Here is a 24,552-nt window from a genome sequence, read left to right as displayed (position 1 = left end):
GAAATCTGCAGAACTAGAAATATAAGTTTTGTTTTCAATAATAGTCATATGTCTCAGATGCTTCTCGAACCTCTTGCAGAACTAAAGTGTCTTTCACTTATGATTTTCGCAGTTTTCTTATGATTAAAACAGTCCATGAAGTTACACAAAGATGTTGTAGCAGAAGATAGTAAACCATGGAATGCATATAGTTAAAACAGTCTAGGCACTTAAATAGGCAGATACACCCAATGCAGACAAATGGGATTAATACAAGTGTGTAAAATTGAGATTGCACAAAAATCTTACACTGATTAGCGGATCATTTTTATAAAAATTACAAACTGCAGCTAGTGGAAATCTGAAATAAAAGTAGAAAATATTTCTGTAGGAAGAGAAACAGTTAATAGTTCAGATTTGGGATTCTGTCACAAATAAAACTAATTAGGTTGAGAAAGAATTTTATAAATTACTGGTACAGATTTTTAAGTCATTTGTCTTTGGGTGAGTGGGCACCAAAGCACAGGGAAGTATAAAAATTAAAGTTCTTTATTCAAAAACCAATGGTTACACACTTTATACAAACCATCCAGTAATGTTGGATGCATACAGTTTAAAAAGAGAATTATAAATAAGGTATATTTTTATAAGGCAGAGGGAAACAACAACTTAATGGGTATTAAATGGATTTTTAAGACAGTTTGAAAATGTGAAAATATATCACATGATGAAAAACATTAATGTATAAAACATACTTAAGTAAACCTGGTCAAATACATGTAATAGATAATTGTTGCAAAGATTATTCTTCAATTACAGTAAATCTACCTGCAGGGTATCATTTGGAATCCACAGATTTAGCGTGGACGCTCTGAATAAAAAGGGAAGTTGTACACTGAAGGCTTATTGTAAGAATCTTTCCAAAGATTCAGCAGCACTTTATATATGCATTGTATTTAATATCAAATTTCCACCTCAAGTGGAGTGTACTATGTTTATAAATATACAAACACTTAAATTCAAAGGAATCTTCAAACTATCACCAAGTTAACATTCATTTCAGGTTGTTCCTTACACTATATATGGCAATTTATGACAATATCTATGCCACAGGGCTCATCGCTGATATGGATGCATTGACGCAGACTTGATGTTTGTTTTTATGGTACTTGGCATTTTACCTGGAAAAAAAGAGAAAAAAAAAACTGAAGGGAAACACTTCAATACTTCTAATTTAGCACATTGAAGGTACAGGATGTGAAATCCACCACCTCTGATAATTATCCAGTATTCTTTGTAATTAATGTTATTATTTTGCTACAAAACATTAACTGTGATCTCTAACAATGATAAATGCAGGGCTGAATTGAAGTCTGCGTAATAATTCAGTACTAAATTAAATTCTGCAAGAAACGGGGAAGTTAATTAAATGGAAATACAGTACTCGAACTAATAAAGGATAAAATATACTTATTTGCCAAATAACCACAGTCTTTGCCTTTTTAAGAACACACTTACCACATTTCAACAGGCTTACTCTATATACTTAACTGCTTTCCTTGATTATTATATTCCATAAGTTTAGCACATTTGTCAAAGTAAGTTCCAACATCTGTGGAATTCTCTGCCACAGCAAACTGTTGAGGCCAGTTCATTAGCTATGTTTAAAAGGTAGTTAGATATGGCCCTTGTGGCTACAGGGGTCAGGGGGTATGGAGGGAAGGCTGGGTTCTGAGTTGGATGATCAGCCATGATCATAATAAATGGCGGTGCAGGCTCGAAGGGCCGAATGGCCTACTCCTGCACCTATTTTCTATGTTTCTATCTTCCATTTTAACTTGGTTGCAGGAAGGGCAGGACTAGCAGCTCAATGTTCTGAGATTCTGTTGTTTTTGATGTGACAGAGTGGGAGGGATTCAAGGGTGGCATTACTAATCAGGGTGTCATGGTAGTGCTCAGTTAGGACAGACTGGAGAACTCATCTAGTGAGGTGTTATGGATGGAACTGAGAAGTAAGAAAGGTATGAACACATTAATAGGGCTATATTACAGATTACCAAACAGTCTAAGAGATTCAGAGGAACAAATTTGTAGAGAGATTGCAGACTGTTGCGAGAAACATGATTGTTACAGTAGGTGATCTTAACTTTCCACATACTGACTGAGATTCCCATACTGTAAAAGTTTGTGTGATATTCGATCTGCTGTTAGGGAATGAGACACGGCAGGTGACAGAAGTTTGCGTAGGGGAACACTTTGCACCTAGTGATCACACTGCCATTAGTTTCAAAGTAAATATGCAAAAAGATAGGCCTGGTCCGCGGGTTGAGATTCTGAATTGGTGAAAAGCCAATTCTGATGGTATCAGAAATGATCTGGCAAGTGTGGATTTGGACAGGCAGTTTTCAGGCACAGGTATACGTAGTAAGTGGGAAATTTAGAGAGTACAAAACTTGTATGTGCCTGTCAGAATAAGAGGTAAAGATAACAGGTGTAAGGAACCTTAGTTCTCATGAGATTTTGAGGTCCTGGTTAAGGAAAAAAAAAGGTACAAAGCAGGTATAGGCAGGTAGGAACAAATGTAGTGCTTATGGAGTACAGGAAATGCAAGAGACACCTCAGAGCAAAAGGACTGCAGGGAAGAAAATTGGTCATCGGAAGATCAGCATGGTAAACCAAGTATGGAGCCAATAGAGACAGGAAGATCTTAAATGAATTTTTTCGCAATCTCTATTCACTCAGGAGACAGACACAGAGTCTATAAAAGTGAGGCAAAGCAGCATCAACTTCCTGGACACTGTACGGATTACAAAGGAAGAGGTGCTTGCTGTTCTGAAGCAAATTAGGGTGGATAAATTACCCTTGGACCCTTACAGGAGGCAAGTACAGAAATTGCTGGGGTTCTATCAGATATTTAAATTACCCTTAGCGAGAGGTGAAACACCAGAGGATTGGAGGCTAGACAATGTTGTTCCACTATTTAAGAAAGGCATTAAAGATAAAACAGGAAATTTAGGTCAGTGGTGGGAAAGTTATTGGAAGATATTCTAAATGACTGTATATTTAAGTTTTTGGATAGACATGGAGTGATTAACGATAGCATGGTTTCATGCATGGTAGGTCTTGTCTAAACAATCTTACAGAGTTTTTTGAGGAAGTTAGCAGAAAGTAGATGAAGGCAAGGCAGTGGATGTTGTTTACATGGACTTTGCCAAGGCATTTGACAAGATCCCACGTGGGAGGTTGGTCAAGAGGTTCAGTAGCTTGGCATTCAAGATTAGTTAGTAAATTGGATTAGACCTTGGCTTTGTGGGAGAAGCCAGAGAGTGGTAGTAGATGTTTGCGTCTCTGACTGGAGGCCTGTGATTAGTGCTGTGCTACAGGGATCGGGGCTGGGTCCATTAGTGTTGATCATCTAGATCAACGATCTGGATGATAATGTGTTTAACTGGGTCAGCAAATTTGCTGATGACACTAAGATTAGGATGTAGTGGACAATGAGAAGGGCTATCATGGCTTGCAATGGGATCTGGACCAGGTGGAAAAATGGCCTGAAAAATGGCAAATGGAATTTAATGCGGACAACTGTGAGGTGTTGCACTCTGCGGGATCAACCAGAGTCGGTCTTACACAGTGAATGATAGGGCACTGAGGAGTGCGGCAGAACAAAGGGATCTGGGAATACAGGTCCATAATTCATTGAAAGTGGCGTCACAGATAGTTAGGGTCATAAAGAAAGCTTTTGGCACATAAGTCTTAATAAATCAAAGTACTGAGTGCAGGAGATGGAATATTTTGTTGAAGTTGTGTAAGACACTGATGAGATATAATTTGGAGTAGTGTGTGCAGTTTTGGTCACTTACCTACAGAAAAGATGTAAATAAGGGTACAGAGAAAATTTAAATGGATGTTGTCAGGTCTGGAGGACCTGAGTTATAAGGAAAGATAGAATAGGTTAGCACTTTATTCCTTGGAATGTAGAAGACTGAGAGATTTGATAGAGGAATACAAAATTATGAGAGCTATAGATAGGGTAGATGCAAGCAGGCTTCTTTCAACTGAGGTTGGGTGGGACTACAACCAAAGGTCATGGATTAATGGTGAAAGGTGAAATGTTTAAGGGAATAGAGGAAGCTTCTTCACTCATTAGCGGTGGACCAATCGATTCGAAGAGAGCTTCGCACATGTCAGTGAGAAGAGTTTAAGAAAGCAGCGTTTTGTGAGATTTGGCGCATTCATTACAGGAGTAAATAAAAGTAAAGCAGGGTCAAAGCAGAGCAGCCATTGTGTGAGGGGACCAGTTTAGGAGTGAGAACTTGAGGCTTTAGCGAGGAGGCACAGGTAAGTAGCAAGTAAGGCTTTTGTTGTTGTTGAATAGAAAGTCACTAAATTACAGCTAATTAAATAAAGGAATGATGCAGGATCAGGTGATGTGCTGTAGCTGCATGATGTGGGAGCTGGTGGACCCCATTGTGGTTCCTGGTGACCACATCTGCAGAAAGTTTTGGCTGCTCAAGGAACTCAGGCTCAAAGTTGATGACCTGGAATCTGAGCTTCAAACACTGTGGCACATTAGGGAGGGGGAGACTACTCCAAATTATATCTCATCAGTGGATTCTTTGTTTCAGGAGGTAGTCACACCCAATAGATTAGCTGCCTCAAATTCAGTCTGTATTTAGGGAGAGGCCGCGACTGTGAGCAAGGTGGGTAGTGGGATCCAAGAGACAGTGCTCGAGGAGCCTCAGCCCTTCAGCTTGTCCAATAGGTCTGAGATTTTTGCTCTTTGTGTGGATGGCAGTGGGAGCTGTAGGAAGGATGAGCAACCTAACTGTGGCAGTGAAGTCCAGGGAGCCATTCAACAGGGGGTGGAAAGAAGAGAAACGTAGATATAATTGGGGGTAGTATAGTCAGGGGAATGGACAGAGTTCTCTGTCACAAGGATAGAATGTCCCGAAGGCTGTGTTGCCTGCCTGGTGCCTGCGTTCGGGACATCTTATCTGACCTGCAGAGGAATTTGCAGCGGGAGGGGAAAGATCCAGTTGTCATGATCCATGTGGGTACCAACGACATAAGAAGAATGAGGAACGAGGTTCTGCTGAAGGAATTTGAGCAGCTAGGGACAAAATTAAAAAGCAGAATGAAAAAGGTAGTAATCTCTGGAGCCACATGCAAATTGGCATAGGGTCAAGGAGATTAGAGAGTTAAATGTGTGGCTTAAGGATTGGTGTGGGAGAAATGGGTTTGAATTCATGGGTAATTGGCACCAGTATTGGGGAAGGAGGGAGCTGTACCAATGGGACGGGCTCCACCTGAACCGTGATGGGACCTGGATCCTAGCAAACCGCATAACTAGGGCTGTGGATAGGGCTTTAAACTAAATAGTAGCGGGGTGGGTTCAACAGATTGAAGAAGTATGGATAAAGTAAAAAAGAGAAGCGTGGATAAAGGTAAAGATAAAAAAAGAGAAAAGTAGGAATGGAATGAAGAAAAGTCACGTGCAAAAGAGTAAAAGATTACAAGATTTTAAAAGCACAATGAGTGTAAGGGCACTTTATTTGAACACCCATAGTATTCGAAACAAGGTCAGTGAACTTGTGGCATAAATCAGTACAAAGCGGTACGATTTAGTGGCCATTACAGAGATGTGGTTGCAGGGTGGAGGATTGAGAGTTAAATATCCAAATATATCAGGTAATATGTAAGGATATGCAGGAAGGTACGGGAAGTGGGGTAGTGCTCTTAATTAAAGATGAGATCAGGGCAATAGTGAGAGACGATATAAGATCTAAGGAGCAGAATGTTGAATCCATCAGGGTAGAGATTGGGAAAAGTAAAGGGAAAAAAATCACTGGTGGGAGTTATCTATCGACCACTGAAAAATAACATTACAGTAGCACAGGCAATAAACAGAGGAATACCTGAAGTATGTAAGAATGGAACTGCAGTTATCATGGGGGACTTTAACATGCATATAGATTAGGTGAATCAAGTTGGTTGAGGCAGTCTTGAGGAGGACTTTATAGAACACATCCATGATGGCTTTCTTGAACAGCATGTTACTGAATCTACAAAGGAACTTGCCATCTTAGATCTGGTCCCGTGCAATGAGACAGGTAAAATTAGTGATCTTGTAGTTAAGGATCCTCTTGGAAAGAGTGATCACAGTATGACTGAATTTCTCATACAAATGGAGGGTGCAATAGTTCAACCTAAAACAAGTGTACTATGCCTAAACATGGAGACTCCAGTGGGAGGAGGGAGGATTTGGCTAGTGTAGACTGGGAACACAGGCTATATGGTGGGACAGTGGAAGACTTTCAAAGAGATTTTTCACAGTGCTCAACAAAAATATGTTCCAGTTAAAAGCAAGGACAGTAAGGGTGGGGAGAGCCAGCCTTGGATAACTAAGGAAATAAAGGTGGCATCAAACTAAAAGCTCGTGCATACAAGGTTGCCAGGAGTAGTGGGAAACTAGAAGATTGGGAAAACTTTAAAAGCAACGAAGTACCACTAAGCGATCAATAAAGAAAGGAAAGCTAGATTATAAAAATAAACGTGCATAAAATATAAAAACAGATAGTAAAAGTTTTTATAATTATATAAAGTGGAAAAGGGTGGCTAAAGTGAACATACGTCCCTTGCAGAATGAGAAGGGGGAATTGACACTGGGTAATGAGGAAATGGCTGAGGCTTTGAATGACCATTTTGTGTTGGTCTTTACGGTGGAGGACACATCTAACATGCCACAGAGATATCATGCATGTGATGGGAGGTGAGGATCTTGATACGAAAGCTATCACTAAAGACGTAGTGCTGAGTAAACTGTGGGTCTGAAGATAGATGAGTCCCCTGGTCCTGATGGAATGCATCCCAGGGTACGGAAAGAAATGGCAGAAGTTTTGGTGATGATTTACCAAAATTCTCCAGACTCTGGGCAGGTCCCGGCGGATTGGAAGACAGCAAATGTCATGCCACTGTTCAAAAAAGGGTATCAAGAAGGAAAGTGGGTTGTTGGCCTTGATTGCTAGAGGGGTTGAATTGAAGACCAGGGAGGTTATGCTGCAACTGTACAGGGTACTGGTAAGGCTGCACCTGGAGTACTGCATGCATTTCTGGTCTCCTTACTTGAAGAAGGATATGCTGGGTTTGGAGGTGGTGCAGAGGAGGTTTACCAGGTTGATTCCAGAGATGAGGGGGTTACACTATGAGGAGAGATCGAGTTGCCTGAGACTGTACTTGCTGGAATTCAGAAGAATGACAGGAGATCTTACAGAAACATATAAAATCATGAAAGAGATAGATAAAATAGAGGCAGGATAGTTGTTTCCACTGGTAGGTGAGATGAGAACTAGGGGACATAGCCTCAAGATTAGGATGGAGATGAGGAGGAACTGGTTTTCTCAGAGAGTGGTGAATCTGTGGAATTCTCTGCCCAATGAAGCAGTGGAGGCTACCTCAGTAAATATATTTAAGACAAGGTTGGATAAATTTTTGCATAGTAGGGGGATTAAGGGTTATGGGGAAAAGGCAGGTGGGTGGAGATGAGTCCATGGCCAGGTAAGTCATGATCTTACTGAATGGTAGAGCAGGCTCGAAGGGCCAGATGGCCTACTCCTGCTCCTATTTTTTATGTTCTTATGCACTCAGAGGGTCAAGAGAGTGTGGAATGAGCTGGCTGCACAAGTGGTGCATGCAAGATCGATTTCAACGCTTAAGAGAAGTTTGGATAGGTACATGGATGGTAGGGGTATGGAGGGTTATGGTGCTGGTGTAGGTCTATGACAGTAGGCAGTTTAAATGGTTTGGCATGGACTAGATGGGACGAAGGGCCTGTTTCTGTGCTGACTCTATGACCATTGTCTTCACATTTAAACCTCTAACCCGTTTTGGAATTGCTGGGCAGAAGAAACAATCGGAATCAGGTTTATTATCACCAGCATGTGATGTGAAATTTGTTAACTTAGCAGCAGCAGTTCAATGCAATACATAATATAGATGAAAATAATAATAATAAGTAAATCAATTACAGTATATGTATATTGAATAGATTTTAAATCGTGCAAAAAACAGTAATACTGAATATTAAAAAAAGTGAGGTAGTGTCCAAGAGTTCGATGTGCATTTAGGAATCGGATGGCAGAGGGGAAGAAGCTGTTCCTGAATTGCTGAGAGTGTCCCTTTAGGCTTCTACACCTCCCACCTGATGGTAACAGTGAGAAAAGGGCTTCCCTGGGTGCTGGAGGTCCTTAATAATGGATGCTGCCTTTCTGAGACTCCGCTTCCTGAAGATGTCCTTGGTACTTTGTAGGCTAGTACCCAAGATGGAGCTGACTAGATTTACAACCCTCTGCAGCTTTTTTCTGTCCTGTGCAGTAGCCCCCGCCCCACCCCCCAATACCAGACAGTGATGCAGCTTGTCAGAATGCTTGGCATGGTACATCTATAGAAGTTTCTGAGTGTATTTGTTGACATGCCAAATCTCTTTAAACTCCTAATGAAGTATAGCTGCTGTCTTGCCTTCTTTATAACTGGGACTAACACTATTTGAATAGTTATTACTCATTTTTGCTAAAATGTCATAGGTATTCATTCATTGGCCACTTTATTAGGTACACTTGTACATATTCTTGTTAATGCAAATATCTAATCACCAATCACGTGGCAGCATCTCAATACACACAGACATGATCAAGAGCTTCAGATTTTGTTCAACCTAAACATCAGAATAGGGAAAAAATGTGATCTAAGTGACTTTGACAGTGAAATTCCCCCAGATAGGGTTGTTTGAGTATCTCAGAAACTGCTAATCTTCTCAGATTTACACATATTACTCTAGAGATTAATGCAAAAATGAAAAAAAAAAATCCACTAAGCAGTGGTCCTGTGGATGAAAATGCCTTGTTAACGAGAGGTCAGAGCAGAATGGCCTGACTAGTTCAAGCTGGCAGGAAGGCAACAGTAACTTAAATAATCATGCAACAGTGGTGAGCAGAAGAGCTAATAAGGTGGCCACTAAGTCTATATCACTGTAAGAACATGCAGAGTAAAAAATGCTGAAATTAAAACAAAGCTCAAATACCATAATCACTTATTTGGTTACAAAATACTTCCAGACAATCAGGGATAATTAACTACAGTACATAGATTTTGATACGATCCAACTGAAGTTTTCAAACTGATGAATGAAAATGCTGATTTGTATTATAAAGGGTCATATGACAGAAATAACCATGTTTTTTTGAATATATACAGTAGCTTTCCAGCAACAGAATAGAAGGGAAAACTGATCTAATGTTTGCACTTCTTACCTGGCTGACCTTGCTGTGAAGGAACTTGTCCAGGCAATCCCTGTTGGCTTGGCCCACCTTGAATTGATACCTGTGACAGACTTGGACCTCCCTGCAGGCCACTACCTGGTACAGACTGACCTGAGGACACTGTTCCACCTTGGGACTGTGGTCTGATTGGTTTGGATAATCCTTTTCCAAATCCAATTGCTGCGACTAGAGCATTTGTATCAGCTGGATTAAAGGTTTGCTTGTTCTGTCGCAGAGCTAAAAGGAAAGAAACATTGCAAGTCCTGATTACTCTAACATTCCTCTACAACATTATAATTGACCAGATCTTGCTAGCCTGGACCTGATCCTCCCGGAAATGCTTCCATGTCCCAGAGTCCAGCAGCGAGGTCTGAAGGGCAACAGGACTTCCAGTGATGCAGTGAGAAGGCTCCATCCATGACACTCAGGGAAAATTAAAGTCAAGTACATCACTAAATTCCAGACTTCAGCAATTTACTGTGCATGCTTTTAAAATTGGATACTGCAAACATGCAGAGCATTTCTTTAACTGTATCTATAAAACCTAACTACACAGAAAAAAAGTGCTTTTGTAATTAAAAAAAACTGATAAATTCATTTCCTCATATCCAAGGCATTTCTTTAGCAGTATATATAAAATTTGATTCTTTAAAGTTATTATAAAATATAAAAAATTTATTCTAGAAACCTCACCCTATCAGTAAAAAAACTGATTAAAAAATTTTAAAAGCATGCACAGTAATTTGCTAAAGCTTGGAATTTACTGATATACAGTCAACCTTCACTAACCCGACTACCTGAAATCCGGTTCCTTCGATAATCTGGCACTGATTTCAAATTTTCTGCGCAACTGTAATTTCAAATTTCCTGGGCAATGGTACCAATCTGCTGCGCATTGTTTTGGTTGCGCTAGATCTGTTCATGTGTTCATGTGCTCTTGTAAGCACAGACAGGCGATTCCTGCTTGTTTTCCTGCATTTATGAATATCACTGGCTCTTTTTTAGCCCCAATTATAGCCCCAGTGAGTAAAGGAAATGCACCTCGTGCTATGAAGCAAAAACACCGCGCATTATCCATTAAAGATAGGGTTGAACTCTTGAAAAAACTGGACAGTGGTGTATCGGTGAAAAGCTTGTGCGAGTGTTACAACATTGGCTCTTCCACAGTGTACGGTATAAAGAAACAGAAAGAAAAACTGCTACTTTTTTTGCTGGTAGTGGCTCAAAGAAACATGTGCGTAAGAAAAACAATGAAAGATGGAAGAAGTTAGGAAATAAATAAAGTGCTGATAACATGGTTTAATCTTCGTGTAAGTGAAGGTGTTGAACTATCTTCAATTCTTCATGGACTAGATTATGAGTGTGACTATAGTGTAGGCTGGCTTTATCGGTTCAAGCAGCGTCACGGCTTACAGTTTCGTGCAGTGTGTGGTGAAAAATGTTCAGCAGACAAAGAAGCAACAGCAGAGTTTGTTGATGAGTTCGCCAAGTTAGACTCCGATGAAAAATTAAGCCCTGAGCAGGTGTATAATGCTGATGAGACTGCTTTGTATTGGAGATGTACACCAAGAACACTAACAACAGCAGATGCAGAATCGCCAACAGGGTATAAGGCATCGAGAGATCGTGTGACTTTGCCAGCAGAGAGACTTTCTATTGACAGGCTAATTAAGTTGACAGGTGAATTGCTGAAAGAATTAGAACACGATGTTTTATAACTGAACAACAAATGATGAGTGTTTATATGCTGCAGGATAAGCTAATCAGAGACAGACCAAAATTTATGAAACAGCATACCTTGGAAGATATGTTCAAAAGAATTGTGAGAAAAAGTGCAACAGGGGAGCTAACACTTAAAAATCCAATGCCATCAACTTCTGCTCAGCCAGATGTGCTGTCACCAACATCAATAGTTGTTGAAGAAACTGTTGTGCCAGTTTCAGCACCAGTTCCTGATGCTTCACTCATTTTTCAAGATGAAGACGTTGATGATCCTGACACTTGCAGACATGCAACTTTGCCTGAAGGTATATTAAACATCTCACTTTAGAAGTGGAAGTGCTCAACTTTTCTCTATAATTCCTGTACGTTTACCTGTACCTTTTATTTTATCTGTGCCTGTGCAGTATATTACTGTATTAAAATTTCACGTGCTACTCATTTAATATTTCTGTTTCATTATTATCTAAGTTGTACTGATTTACATGATATTTTAAAAGTATTATGAGGTGGTTAGCTATTGCTTAGCGTGATCCTTCTGTAATTCGGCATTTTCCCTAATCTGGCACTCCTCAGGTCCCAGTGGTGCCGGATTAGTGAAGGTCGACCTATACTTGACTTTAATTTTCTCTGAGTGTCATGGATGGAGCCTTCTCGCTGCATCACTGGAAGTGCTTTTGTACAAAGCTAACTGCTGCAATTTCAGTAATTAAGAAACAGATTTTTTGCTCCTTTTCCTCATCTATGATTTGATGAAGGCAGAGCTCGTATTAGAGAAAAACTAATCAATTGCTGGCATTTAGCCCATAGGGCCATAGTTCACATACTGAGGGAATGAATTTAGGAAATTACCATACAATACATAGTTCAGGGTCTCTTCTTTTCAGTAACTAACATGCTGGCAGATGCAACAGATTGACACATTTTCAAAGATTTCACTGGCTATCTCTATTACCAATGGTGTGCAGATATAAAACATTAAAGCTTCAGCATCAAGTTGGAATTTAGGTTCAAAATTTCCAGCCGAATAATGTGATTCCTCTGCTATGTTCTCAATTATGTTTTTCAGAAATTACAAAGCATTTTTCAAATCATAAAAATGCTGTGAAACAATTATAAATTATTTTGTTTGCTGCATACCTCCACTCTCACTCTCACGCTCCTCCCGGGTGTTGTTGAGTTTGTCAAGTAGGTTGCTGCACATTTTGTTCATAGACTGGACATATTTCTGTATGATAGCAACAAATGAGCAAATTTATTTTGAAACATTACATGTTCAGTAAATAAATACATTAATTTCATTATTATCTTGAAATGTTTCACTTAAGTTTGTGCCCTTCGTTTGCAAAAAGATACCTGCAATAAGTGGTATAGGCTGGACACCTGATTAAATGTGTGGAAATTAATGAAAATTCTGCAATGAAAGGGTGATTAAAAAAGAGGTTAGAGTTTCATGTAAATAAATAGAAGTGGTTGTGGGCCATTCAGCCACTTGTGCCTGCACCACCATTTAATAAGATCATATTCTACTTCAGTTTATATTTTTCTCCTGCACTGACCCAATATTACCTGTCTTATTAACAAAAGTTCTATTGATTTCTGTCAAACCTTCATTGCTTTCTTGGGTAGACATTTCCAAACGCTAACCACCCTCTGCCTGAAGAAATTTCTTCTCATCCTCAGTCCCGAATGGTCCTTCTGGATATTGCAGCTAAGGGAAGACTTACCTACATCTGTGCTGTCAAGCGTTTTCAATGTGATCACCTTTTTCTTCCACTAGCTAGAGAATTTAGAATCAGTCTGGTCTGCCTAAACCAGATAGGGTTCACTGGATAATTCACCCTACCACCAATTTTAGGAATAAATTTGGGGAATCTTAGTTGTACTTACTCTATCAGTTTACACAAGGAACCAGGCCTCTATAAAATAATACAGATGTGGTCTCACTAGGGAAACATTTAATTGCAATAAAATACAGTGCCTTTAAAAATTGTTCAGCCCCCAACCCTTTGTTTACATACATGTATTACAACCAGGGCTTTTGATCAATTTAACTGAGAATTTTCACTTGTGAATCACATGCTCCTTTTTTCATAGTGGAGCCCAGAAAAAACCCCCAGAAAATTGTAAAGTATGAAAAACTGAAATTTCAGCACTTCAAAAATATTTACTGGTCCTGTTCAACACTTAGTTGAACCACCTCTTGCAGCTATTATGGCCAGAAGTCTTTTTGTTTAAGCTTCTATTAGCTTTGCACAACATGATGGATTTGCCCATACCTCCTTGCAAAATTGCTCACGCTTTGCCAGGTTAGTTGGGGAGCAGCAGAGGACAGCAATCTTGAGGTCTTGCCAAACATGTCAGGACTCTAACTGGGCCACCCAAGGGCATAAATTTTCTTCATTTGAAGCCACTCCATGGTTGCTTTGGCAGTGTGTTTTGGGTTGTTGTCCTCCTGAAAGACCAACTTCCACCCCAGTTTAAGCTTTCTGGCAGAGGCTAGCAAGTTTTAATCCACGATCTTTATCTAGTTGGCAGCATTGATCTTCCCATCAACCCTGAACAGATTTCCAATCCCAGCTGCTGAAAAGCATCCCCATAGCTTGATGCTACTTGCACCATACTTAACAGTAGGGATGGTGCTACCTGGCTGCTGCGCAGTATTAGATTTATGCCATTTGTACTGCTTAGTGTAGAGGCCAAAAAGCTTCACTTCAGTCTCATCTGACCACAAGACCTTCTTCCACATCTTTACAGTATCTTCTAAGTGACTCTTTGCAAAGTTTTTACAGGCAAGGGTATGCTTTTTTTTTTAAGTGATATGTGTGGTAATTGATGTCCTTGAGTGGCCCAGTCAGAGTCCTGATCTTAATGCAATTGAATACCTCTGGCACGACCTCAAGATTGCTGTCCACTGCTGCTCCCCAACTAACCTGGTACAGTTTGACCAATTTTGCAAGGAGGAATAGGCAATTCTTACTTCATCACGTTGTACAAAGGGTATAGAGACTTCTCGATAGAAACTGTAGTCTGTAATAGCTGTGCGAGGTGGTTCACCAAGTACTGATCAAAAGGGGATGAATACTTTTGAAGCTAAGCCGGCCGGTGGTGTAGTGGCATCCACACTGGACTTTGAGGCGAGTGGTTCCGGGTTCAAATCCAAATGGCTCCTTGCACACTTTCTAGCTGTGCTGGGTTGAGGGTCGAGCTAGCAATTGGCCTCATAAAAAACAGGCGAATGCTGAAGAAATGGCAAGGTTGGGGCCTGATGCACCACGAGGCGCGGAGAAGAACAACAACTTTTGAAGTGCTGACATTTCAATTTTTGAATTTTTAGCTTTTCATGCTTTACAGTTTTCCCTGTTTTTTGGGGTCCATTGTGAAAAAAGGAGCACGTGACACTCAAATAAAAATTCTCAGTTAAATTGATCCCTGGTTGCAATACTCATTTATGTCAACAAAGGGTTGGGGCTGAATACTTTTACAAGGCACTGTATCTTTACTTTTGTGACAATACAACTAAAGTGAATGAGGGAGTATTAGCTTAGTTACACAGAAAGTGCTCATCATCATCATCAGTTGCCATGCCCAGTTTGAATTTTGACTGCCATGGCCCACACACTCCTGTTTCAGGTCAAGTGGATCAATTCATTTCCAGTTCTCTGGCTGCTGCCTCCATCATCATTTGTCTTTGCCTTCCTCTTGCTTTCTTCCGTTCTAACTTTCCCATAATCACCGTGCATTCTAACTCCTCTTTCCTAATCACATGTCCAAGGAAGTTACGTCGCCTTTTCATGATCTCATACATTATTTCTCTTTTTGTGCTTGCTCTGTTCATGATATCCTCGTTAAGATATTCATTTCGTCCATGATATTCTTTGCATCCTCAAAAACCACATCTTTGCTGCTTCAATTCATTTCCTCATGTTATTAGATATTGTCCAACATTCTGAGCCATATAACATAACTGGATAAATGTAACATTTCAGTGCTCTAAGGCGAGTTGTCATGCCTAGTTTAGTGTTGGTCAGTATATTTTTCATTCTCGTAAAGGTGTCTTTTGCCATCCCTATTCTTCTTTTGGGCAGCAGAAAGTGCTACTGGAGGAATTAATGGGACTGAAAGCCAACATGCCCGCAGGAACTGAGGACTTGCCTTCTACAGTTTTAAATGTGGTGCTGTCTTCCAAAATTCTAAGTATTCAGGTAGTCTTTACAGATTTGAAGATAGTAAATGTAATCCGACTATTCATTTGGTTTCCAAATGACTTGCTGAACCTGCTTATTTCTTTCAGTGATATATGTTCAAGGAAACCCAGGTTGTTGCAAACACTAACAGCTTTAAAACTCCCATTTGAAAAAAAATCCACTGTTCCATCTTGTTTTACCAAAATGTGAGAGCTTACACTTTCCTGCAATGCATCCCATCTGCCATGTCATTGCCAGCAGCAAACTTGGATATATTACACTTGGCCTTTCACCTAACTGCTTGAGAACAAAAGGGATCCAGCACTGATGCCCTGTGGCATCTACTAGTCACACCCTCCTAACCCAAAAATGACCTGTTTATTTCTCCTTTGTTTTCTGTCTGTTAATTGATCCTCAATCCATTCTACTATATTACCTCAAATCTTATGTACTCCAATTATGTTTAATAACTTTAGAACATAGAACATAGATACATAGAAAACCTGCAGCACAATGCAGGCCCTTGGCCCACAAAGTTGTGCCGAACATGTCCCTACCTTACAAATTACTAGGCTTACCCATAGCCTTCTATTTTTCTAAGCTCCATGTACCTATCCAGGGGTCTCTTAAAAGACCCTATCGTATTCGCCTCCACCACCATCGCCGACAGCCCATTCCACGCACTCACCACTCTCTGCGTAAAAAACTTACCCCTGACATCTCCTCTGTACCTACTCCCCAGCACCTGAAACCTGTGTCCTCTTGTGGCAACCATTTCAGCCCTGGGAAAAAGCCTCTGACTATCCACACAATCACACTTTATGTGAGAACTTGTCAAAGGTCTGAAAATCCAATTAAATTATACCAAATGGTTTGCTAGTTCTGTTAGTTACAACTCCCCCATATCCTGCTGTTCGCTGACAACCTTACTCACTATTTACCACTTTACCACTTTTTGTGTTGAATACAAACATACCAATGTGCCAGCTCCATTTTTGTCTGAATCATTTATATATATCAGGCCGCAGCAACAATCCCTGCAGAATACCACTGGGCACAAACCCCCAGTGAGAAAAAAAACCCTCTCCTCTATCAATACCCTCTGTTTTTTTTCCTGGCCAAGCCAAGTTTGAATCCAATTTACCATGGATCCCATATGCCTTAACGTTCTGGATTATCTTACTCTGGGAGACATTACCAAACAACATCCAGTGGGCAAATCTCATCAATCACCTTTGTCAGGGGTCCCCAACCTTTTTTCCACTGCGGACCAGTTTACAATATTCTTGCGGACTGGCCGACTCGTGGGGGGGGGGGGGGTGTTAATCACGACAGGAATATAGGTAATACATCAACTGTAAGTCACTTATAAGTGGTTAATACACTCAATTTCGTTTCTGAAGGGGTTTATCCAATGAATTTAATATTAAACACACAGCGCATATTTTCCTCGCATGAATATAGTGATAAGTCAATATAACAGTGGTCCCAAACCTCTGGGCCGCGAAGAATGCAGCGGTACAGCGGTGGCCAGAACGCACACAGCACATCTTTAAGAAAAAAGCCGAAATAAACAAGCTAAAAGATTAGGAGCTGCCCGGCACGTAAACGTTGGCCCAGATCAGAGGTGACACAATCAGCAATCGTCTCTGATCTGGGCTGACATTTACGTGTCAGGCGGCACCTAATTAATTAGCATGTTTATTTCGGCTTTTTTCTTAAAGATGTGCCGGGTGCATTCTGGCTACCGCTGTACCGCTGCATTCTTCGTGGCCCGGAGGTCGGGGACCACTGAATTATAAGTCACTTATAGGTCAATAGCATCATAACATTTTAAGTAATGTTTGGATATTAAACACACAGTGCATATTTTCCCCGTATGAACATATAAAATCACTGCAACACACAAATATCGCTGAATCAGTGGGAGCCCTGGGCTTATTTTCCTGCAACAAGACGGTCCCATCGAGGGGTGATGGGAGACAGCGATACTCGAAGGGGGTTCCTTATGTCCAGTCTATTCTGCAATTTAGTTTTCGTTGCATTCATTGCAGAAACCTCTGCGTCACCAGATTGATTCCTGGGATGGCAGGACTTTCATATGATGAAAGACTGGATCGACTAGGCTTATACTCGCTGGAAGTTAGAAGATTGAGGGCGGATCTTATTGAAACATATAAAATCCTAAAGGGATTGGACAGGCTAGATGCAGGAAGATTGCTCTCGATGTTGGGGAAGTCCAGAACGAGGGGTCACAGTTTAAGGATAAAGGGGAAGCCTTTTAGGACCGAGATGAGGAAAAACTTCTTCACACAGAGAGTGGTGAATCTGTGGAATTCTCTGCCACAGGAAACAGTTGAGGCCAGTTCATTGGCTATATTTAAGAAGGGAGTTAGATATGGCCTTTGTGGCTAAAGGGATCAGGGGGTATGGAGAGAAGGCAGGTACAGGGTTCTGAGTTGGATGATCAGCCATGATCATATTGAATGGCGGTGCAGGCTCGAAGGGTCGAATGGCCTACTCCTGCACCTATTTTCTATGTTTCTATGATGTTGGAAATGGAAGGGACGTTTTCAGTGCTTTCGTGGCTATCTCAGGATATTCAGCCTTGACTTTGATCCAGAATGCCGGCAGAGATGTTATGTCAAACATACTTTTCAGCCCACTGTTATTTGCAAGCACAAGGAGTTGATCTTTTTCCCACGCTGACATGGAAGATTCACCGGAAACATTAACAAATGGGTCACGGACCCATTCCTTGGCACGTCTTAGGTCATTGATGACCTCGCGTGCGTTAAAGTTCAACAGTGGGCGTGACAGGGAACGAGGAAAGGTGCAGCTGACTCATATTGTTTCATATCGCCAAATCATATCGCTTCCTTGCGGCCCGGTAGCACATGCTTTGCGGCCCGGTGGTTGGGGACTGACCTATGTCACCCTAAAAAATTCAATCAAGATTGCAACATAGGAACTCCCTTGCATAAAGCCATGCTGACTATCACTATTGAATCCATGCTTTTCCTATGCGAGTACATCCTACCCCTCAGAATTAATTCTCCAGTAATTACCCTACTACTGGTGTAAGGCCACAGGTTTAGTTTGCTCAATAATCCCCACTGACCTTCTTAAACAAAGGAGCAACCAAAACATCTGAAGCTGCTATTTCCTAACTTCACATATATACTTCTCATCTCATTCAGTAAGGAGCTCACATTAACTTTTATTTTTGGTGCAAAAAGCAGGCAGCTATTTTTAAATAATGACAGTTTAACAGTTGTGTGTTGAGGCACCTGACCATCCTTGTGCATGAATCAGAGTTAAAATGCATATCTATAGAAGCATTTTCAGTGTGTTTTGTACATTATTTGCACTTCCTATTTTCTCATTCTTTATTAATTTCCTGATCCTTGCTGAATTCTGAGATTTTCCACAATCCTCAGACTCTCTCTAGTACACATTATAAGCCTTTTCATTTGATATATTATCTTAACTCTTCTTCTTTTCTATGGCTGGATCATTTTTTTCTATTGGGATTTTGTGGCCTTTTTTGGCGTCTTCGAGAATCATATCATGGTCCTAGTATCTTGCTCTTTCCCTGTCATTCTGTAAATTCCTCCTGTACAATAAAATACGAGTTTTCTAGTGAAAGTCACCACTGAATTGACTTTCCCTATCAGCCCCTGATAAGGCTATCGTTCAGTTCAAGGAATAACGTTAAAAAGGTCTGTGATAAAAAGGGACAGAGTCAGCAATGAAATAACTTTCAGATATTAAATTCACCTGCTGTGTTGCTTGGACATTTTATCAACTCCTCCACTTGTCAATTTTACACACAATGATACCTGCAACCTACTAATCTGAAAAATACACATTTATTTCTTCTTGCTTTTCTATCCATTAAATAATCTTCAATCCATAAAGTAATTCAAATCTTCTGTTTCTCAATCTCAATTACATCATATTATCTGCAAATGGACCTTAGGTATTCACATAGCAGTGTTTCATTGAACATACAAGACCATACGTCAAGTGAATTCGGCCATTTGTCTGCTCCACCATTCTTATCATGGCAGATTTATTAATCCTCTCAACCCATTCTCATGCCTTCTCCCTGTGTCCTTTGACGACCTTACTAATGAAGCACCTTTAAATGTACTCAATGACGTGGCCACCAGAGATGCCTGTGGCAGTGACTTCCTCAGATTCACCATCCTCCAGCTAAAGAAATTCCTCTTCATGTCTGTCTAAAAGGATGTCCTTCTATTCTGAGGCTATACTCTCTGGTTCTAGTTTCCCCCCGCTATAGGAAACATCCTCCCCACGTCCACTCTATCTAGGCCTTTCAATATTTAATAGGTTTCAATGAGATCCACTCTAATTCTTATAAGCTCCAGCGAGTATAGGCCCAGAGCCATCAAACATTCCTCATATGCTAACCCTTTCATTCTGGGGATCATTCTCTTGAGTGATAGCACATCCTTTCTTCGACATCTGACATGCATACCATTTCAACCACCTTAAGTAGTCTGCTAGTCACTTTTACCTTCATTTGTTTTCATCATAAGCAAACTATATTTCTAAATGTTAATGATGCAATACCTGAGCTACATCAGGTGCCAGACGCGCCGCCTCTGCACTTAGTTGTTTTTCCTGTTCTTCAACTTCTGGATCGGGTTTAGTCCGGAGATGATCTGGAACCACCTCATGACTGAAAACTGGAACTCGACCCTCTGTTAGTTTCTATGAAAGGACAGAAAACCAGCAGGCAAGGTCATAATTTTTGAAACATTTCTGACACTCTAGAGCAAAAGATGTAGTTCTATTTAGTTTTGAAAGAAAATCAATACTTTTCCCAAAACTACACCAAACCTGTGTAATCACCAGGTCTGGACAAAATTCTTCCAATTGTTGCTAAGGGAAGGACAGAAATTGCAGAAGTACTGGCCAAAATCTCCTAAGTCTCCTGAGAACTGCAACTGATATACTTGTTCAAAATAAATTTATAAGGATAAACTTAAGGACTACAGGATGGTCTAAATTTAATGGCTGGAGATTTGTTAGAAATAATAGTCTGAGGCAACATGATCAGAACCTGGAAAATAAATATCAACACAGATTTATTAAAGGCTTTAACTGAATAAAACTTGTTTCATCCCTTCTCAGGTTACCTTCCTGAATCTTTTCTCTGTTACATTGATTATTGTATTGGTACTGCTTCTTGAACTCATACAGAACTCAAAACCTTTGCTGCCAAATTTCACCCTGCACACACCTTCACACGGTCCATTTTCTGTTCCCTTTCAGGATTCTGTCTCTAAGGCAGGGGGCAGCTTAGTAACAAAGTATCAGTTCTGATGACTTTTCAAACAGGTGAGATGACTTCTTAGTCCTGACCTCGACTTGGCACTCTAATGTAGCATCGAATCTTTGACTGTGCCTCATGCATTTCTTACATCTCTGCTCTTATTCCTTTTTCCCCAGAACATGGAAAGGATGGAGTAAAAGACATTAATAAATACCACATAGTAGGTTTGTCCACAAAACTGAAGGCAATGGAATAATAAATTGTACCAATACAAGGCTCTATTGGTATAAGTGTCCTTGAAGACAATAAACAAGAGCGGCTGTTGGTCTTTCAAACTGCAGCTAATTGTACAATGGTGTTCCCTGGAGGTTGAACTAAAGCCACTCTGTTACTTGTTAAGTATTAATGACTAGGGATTGGAAAATACAAGACAACACAATTTCAAAATCTGCAAAATGACGTACACACTAGAAGTGTTAGACACTGACCAGTCTGTTAGAATGATGAAGCACATTGCAGATGAAATTGCAGAGAATTGTGAGATTATACATTTGATTTAAGAATAAGGAGGTATTATAATTTAAAAGTGGCATTCCAAGATGTGTGTAGGCTTTTGCTGTAGCAACCACTTTTCACTTCTGACTAAAAGTTTTGCCATCAGAAGATACAATCAAGGAGGAATCAGGAACAAGGGTAATTGTTCAGAAAACAAAAAATGTTGGGAAATTCTCAGCATACTACAAATTCTCACATACTACATGGATACATGATTAGAGTTAAGTTCAAGATCCCTATTAAGTATTTTGAACATCTTCTGCTTCACTTCAGATTTCCAGTATTTTTCAAGCTTTGCTTGAGAAATGGTTGCTTTTGTTCTTTTAGTACTTCTCAAGCACAGGATCATGTGCCAAATCACTCTGCATTGAGAGGAAAAGAGGTGAATTTGAAGTAGCTGTTCTAGATACAATTTACTTTCTATGATGTATTTTGTTTGCCTCTATAAATCATTTAATTGTAACTAAATAATTAATTTAGCTATTTGGAGTTGGTTCAGCACTTGATATTTTTCACCTTTCAAAAAACTGAGAATATTATGAGGACCTTATATAATTTATAGAAAGCACTTCACTGTACATAGAATTAATTACCACAGCAGAGTTATATGAATTTGGAAGATTAAAAGATAAAGATGTAAATTTCAATGAAGTCAATGTGGAAGCAATCAACAGGTAAAGAATATAATCTAAATAATCCTATGCTTCCTGCATACAGAGTGAACTACTGATTCACAGCACATTTTCCATGCCAGATTCTTTCCAACCAGCTGTTCCTCCCCCATTAAATTCACCAAATTTGAAGAAACATTTTGTAAAATTATATCTTCCTGGGAGATCCATCAGGATTAAACTGTCTGCTGAAATACTCAACAAGTTAAACAGTATTGATGAAGAAAGTGCTACATATTCTGGTCAATGTTATGCCGAAAGGTCATCGATCTGAAATATTAGTTGTATTTTTTCTGGACAGATGTTGCATGACATGCCATGTTTTCTCTGGCATTTTCTGCTTTTATTTGTAATTTCCAGTATCTGCTGTATTTTGCTTTTGTGCACATCTATCTTTTCTTGAATGAAATGTCGCTGTTATAAAGATAAATGATGTTCCTCTCACTCTTGCTATTAAGGCATCAATCCGTTCAATTTAACAAAGTTATTATATTGCTTCATTTTCAGACAGCTGTCTATGATACTGCCTTTTTGAAAAACAGAGTCTATACCCCCCTTTGAGTGAACTGTTCAGAATTGAAGTACTCAGGCAGTTAACTGAGAATATAGACCATAAAACCTAAAAACATAGGAACAGAATTAGGCCATTCCATCATGGCTGATTTATGAACCCCCTCTCAACTTCATTCTCCTGCCTTCTTCCTGTAACCTTTGACGCCCTTACAATAACCTATTAACCTCTGCTTTAAATATACCCAGTGACCTGACCTCCACAGCTGTCAGTGCATATGATTTCCAGATTCACCACAGTCTGGCTAAAAACCCTCCTCCTCTCTGTTCTAAAGGGATGCCCTTGTAATTCTGAGGCTGTGCCCTCTGGACCTAGACTCCCCCACTATAGCTAACATCCTCTCCACATTCGCTCTATCTAGGCTTTTCAATATTAGATAGGTTTCAATGAGATCTACCCTCATTCTTCTAAACTTCAGTGAGTACAGGCCCAGAGCTGCCTAACACTCCTCATACGTGAACAATTTCATTCACGGGATGATCCTTGTGAACCTCATCGGGACCCCTTCCATTACAGTGGGAGGGCTATCACAGAAGAAGAATTGGGTGTGAAGAATTCCCAGCTTTTGTGAAACAATGGAGTAGATGTAATTGGATTCATGACATACCATCAATTCATCATCACGATCAGGAGAAAGCAGCAACGGAATGATGACCTGATTTCTTAGAATCGGTGTTTTATCATTCCTTAGGAGCTTGTTCAAGGTGTTTAGCTGCCCGGATACCAGAGCAAAGTTATCCAAGACTGAGGGCCTGTACAACAGTTGAAAGTCAGGTGTTAGGTTAGGCAAAACAGCTGCAGGAAACTTTAACAGCAGATTGAAAATGGAACGGAACTTCAAGAGTACACAGCCAGTCTATTTTTGTCTTTCGCCTTAATCAGAACTGGAAATAGCATTTTTTATGGGCATAAGCTTGTTAGGTAGTAAGCCCTGATCAGAAGATATATAGTTAGTAAAGGAACAACTGATGGAAGCAAGAATCAGCCATCGTATTGTTTTCAAACATACTGACACTTGCAAGCAGTAATTGGTTTTGAGATCAGAAGGTGCAAGCAGTACCACTCTCTATGAGGAACAGAAACTGCATTGTCACAGTGGGGAGCTAAAATAGTTCAGAAATTGGTCACTGTAATATACAAGATTGATCAGTGCTCAGAGTTTCCTTCTGGAAGCCGGTTTTTGCTAACATCAATGGTTCTAATATTAACGATATACCTTCTGACAATGGCTCACTAGTCTGCAACAAAACTCCGTCAAGGAACATTCCCCTCCTCCCCCACCTATTCCTTCTCAATACCGTGATGAACGTATCGTAACCTCTTTGCAAAAAATGAAAGGAGAAAAAAGGACATATATAAAAGGCCAAAATCTAAGATATGTAGATTTCTGTCCAGTTGACTAAAGCAAGTATGCCTAAAAAAAGAAATTGGCCTCACATCTTTGAACTCAAATCCACTCTGAATGAAATATTCAACAAATCAAGCAGCACCCCTGGAAGGACAAACAGAAACTGACATGTTTAGTTTGTTTCAGTCTCTGAAGATGCTGACAATCCTGCTGAGAATTTCTGGCATTTTACGTTTCTATCTTAGATATTCAACACTTGCAGAAGTCAGCCGAATGTATTCAAGAAACGTGATAAAGGTTCTGAGTGTTTAAAAAAAGGGAAAATTTAAAGAAAATAAAAAGGAAGCTCTGGTTGCCCGACTTCCTTCATACCCCAAGTAGACAAACTTTACAGGACATTAATCAACCTCATGCAACTGGTAAGCTTCTTCTTTAGCTATAGCCTGCAGTTAACATGTAAAGCAAAAAAAAATTGTGCTGATCAATCTAATTTTTAGACAAATGTGATAAAGCTCTTTCTAATATGCTTTAACAAAGCAGGAATACTGTAGGTGAAGCTTGGGCTAGATGCTGCAAAATCCAAACAGCTCTGTCCTAATAAAATTTGCAGTATGGTAGTGCAGTGGTTAGCACGATGCTTTATAATACAGGCACAATGTAAGGAGTTTGTATGTTCTCCCCATGACTGTGTGGGTTTCCTCTGGGTGTTCCGGTTTCTTCCCAGTCCAAATCCATACCATTAATCCATAGATTAAATCAGGGAATTGCTAGGTGGTGTAGCTCGAAGGGTCAGAAGGGCCTATTCTGCACTGTACCTCAATAATAGATAACTTTAACTTGGACACTAATTCTGATTTTCAACTGTATTTCTCACACCAACCAACATGGAAATTATTCATA

General features: G+C 40.0%; 1 protein-coding gene across 1 annotated transcript in view; it reads right to left on the bottom strand.

Annotated features, from left to right (window-relative positions):
* Positions 1-515: 515 nt before the first annotated feature.
* med8 (mediator complex subunit 8) overlaps positions 516-24,552 on the bottom strand; it is a 29,501-nt gene continuing 5,464 nt past the window's right edge. Inside the window, exons 4-8 of the mRNA XM_063064565.1 lie at positions 22,912-23,056; positions 19,802-19,942; positions 12,156-12,243; positions 9,288-9,533; positions 516-1,160 (exon numbers count right to left, since the gene is read on the bottom strand). Of these exons, the coding sequence (XP_062920635.1) occupies positions 1,096-1,160; positions 9,288-9,533; positions 12,156-12,243; positions 19,802-19,942; positions 22,912-23,056 (685 nt within the window). The 3' untranslated portion in view covers positions 516-1,095. The remainder of the gene's footprint in view (positions 1,161-9,287; positions 9,534-12,155; positions 12,244-19,801; positions 19,943-22,911; positions 23,057-24,552) is intronic.

This window comes from Mobula hypostoma, chromosome 12 (assembly GCF_963921235.1).
Source record: "Mobula hypostoma chromosome 12, sMobHyp1.1, whole genome shotgun sequence".
NCBI lineage: Eukaryota > Metazoa > Chordata > Chondrichthyes > Myliobatiformes > Myliobatidae > Mobula > Mobula hypostoma.
The sequence above is the reverse complement of the archived record's forward strand: the minus strand, read 5'-3'. Positions and strand labels throughout refer to the sequence as shown.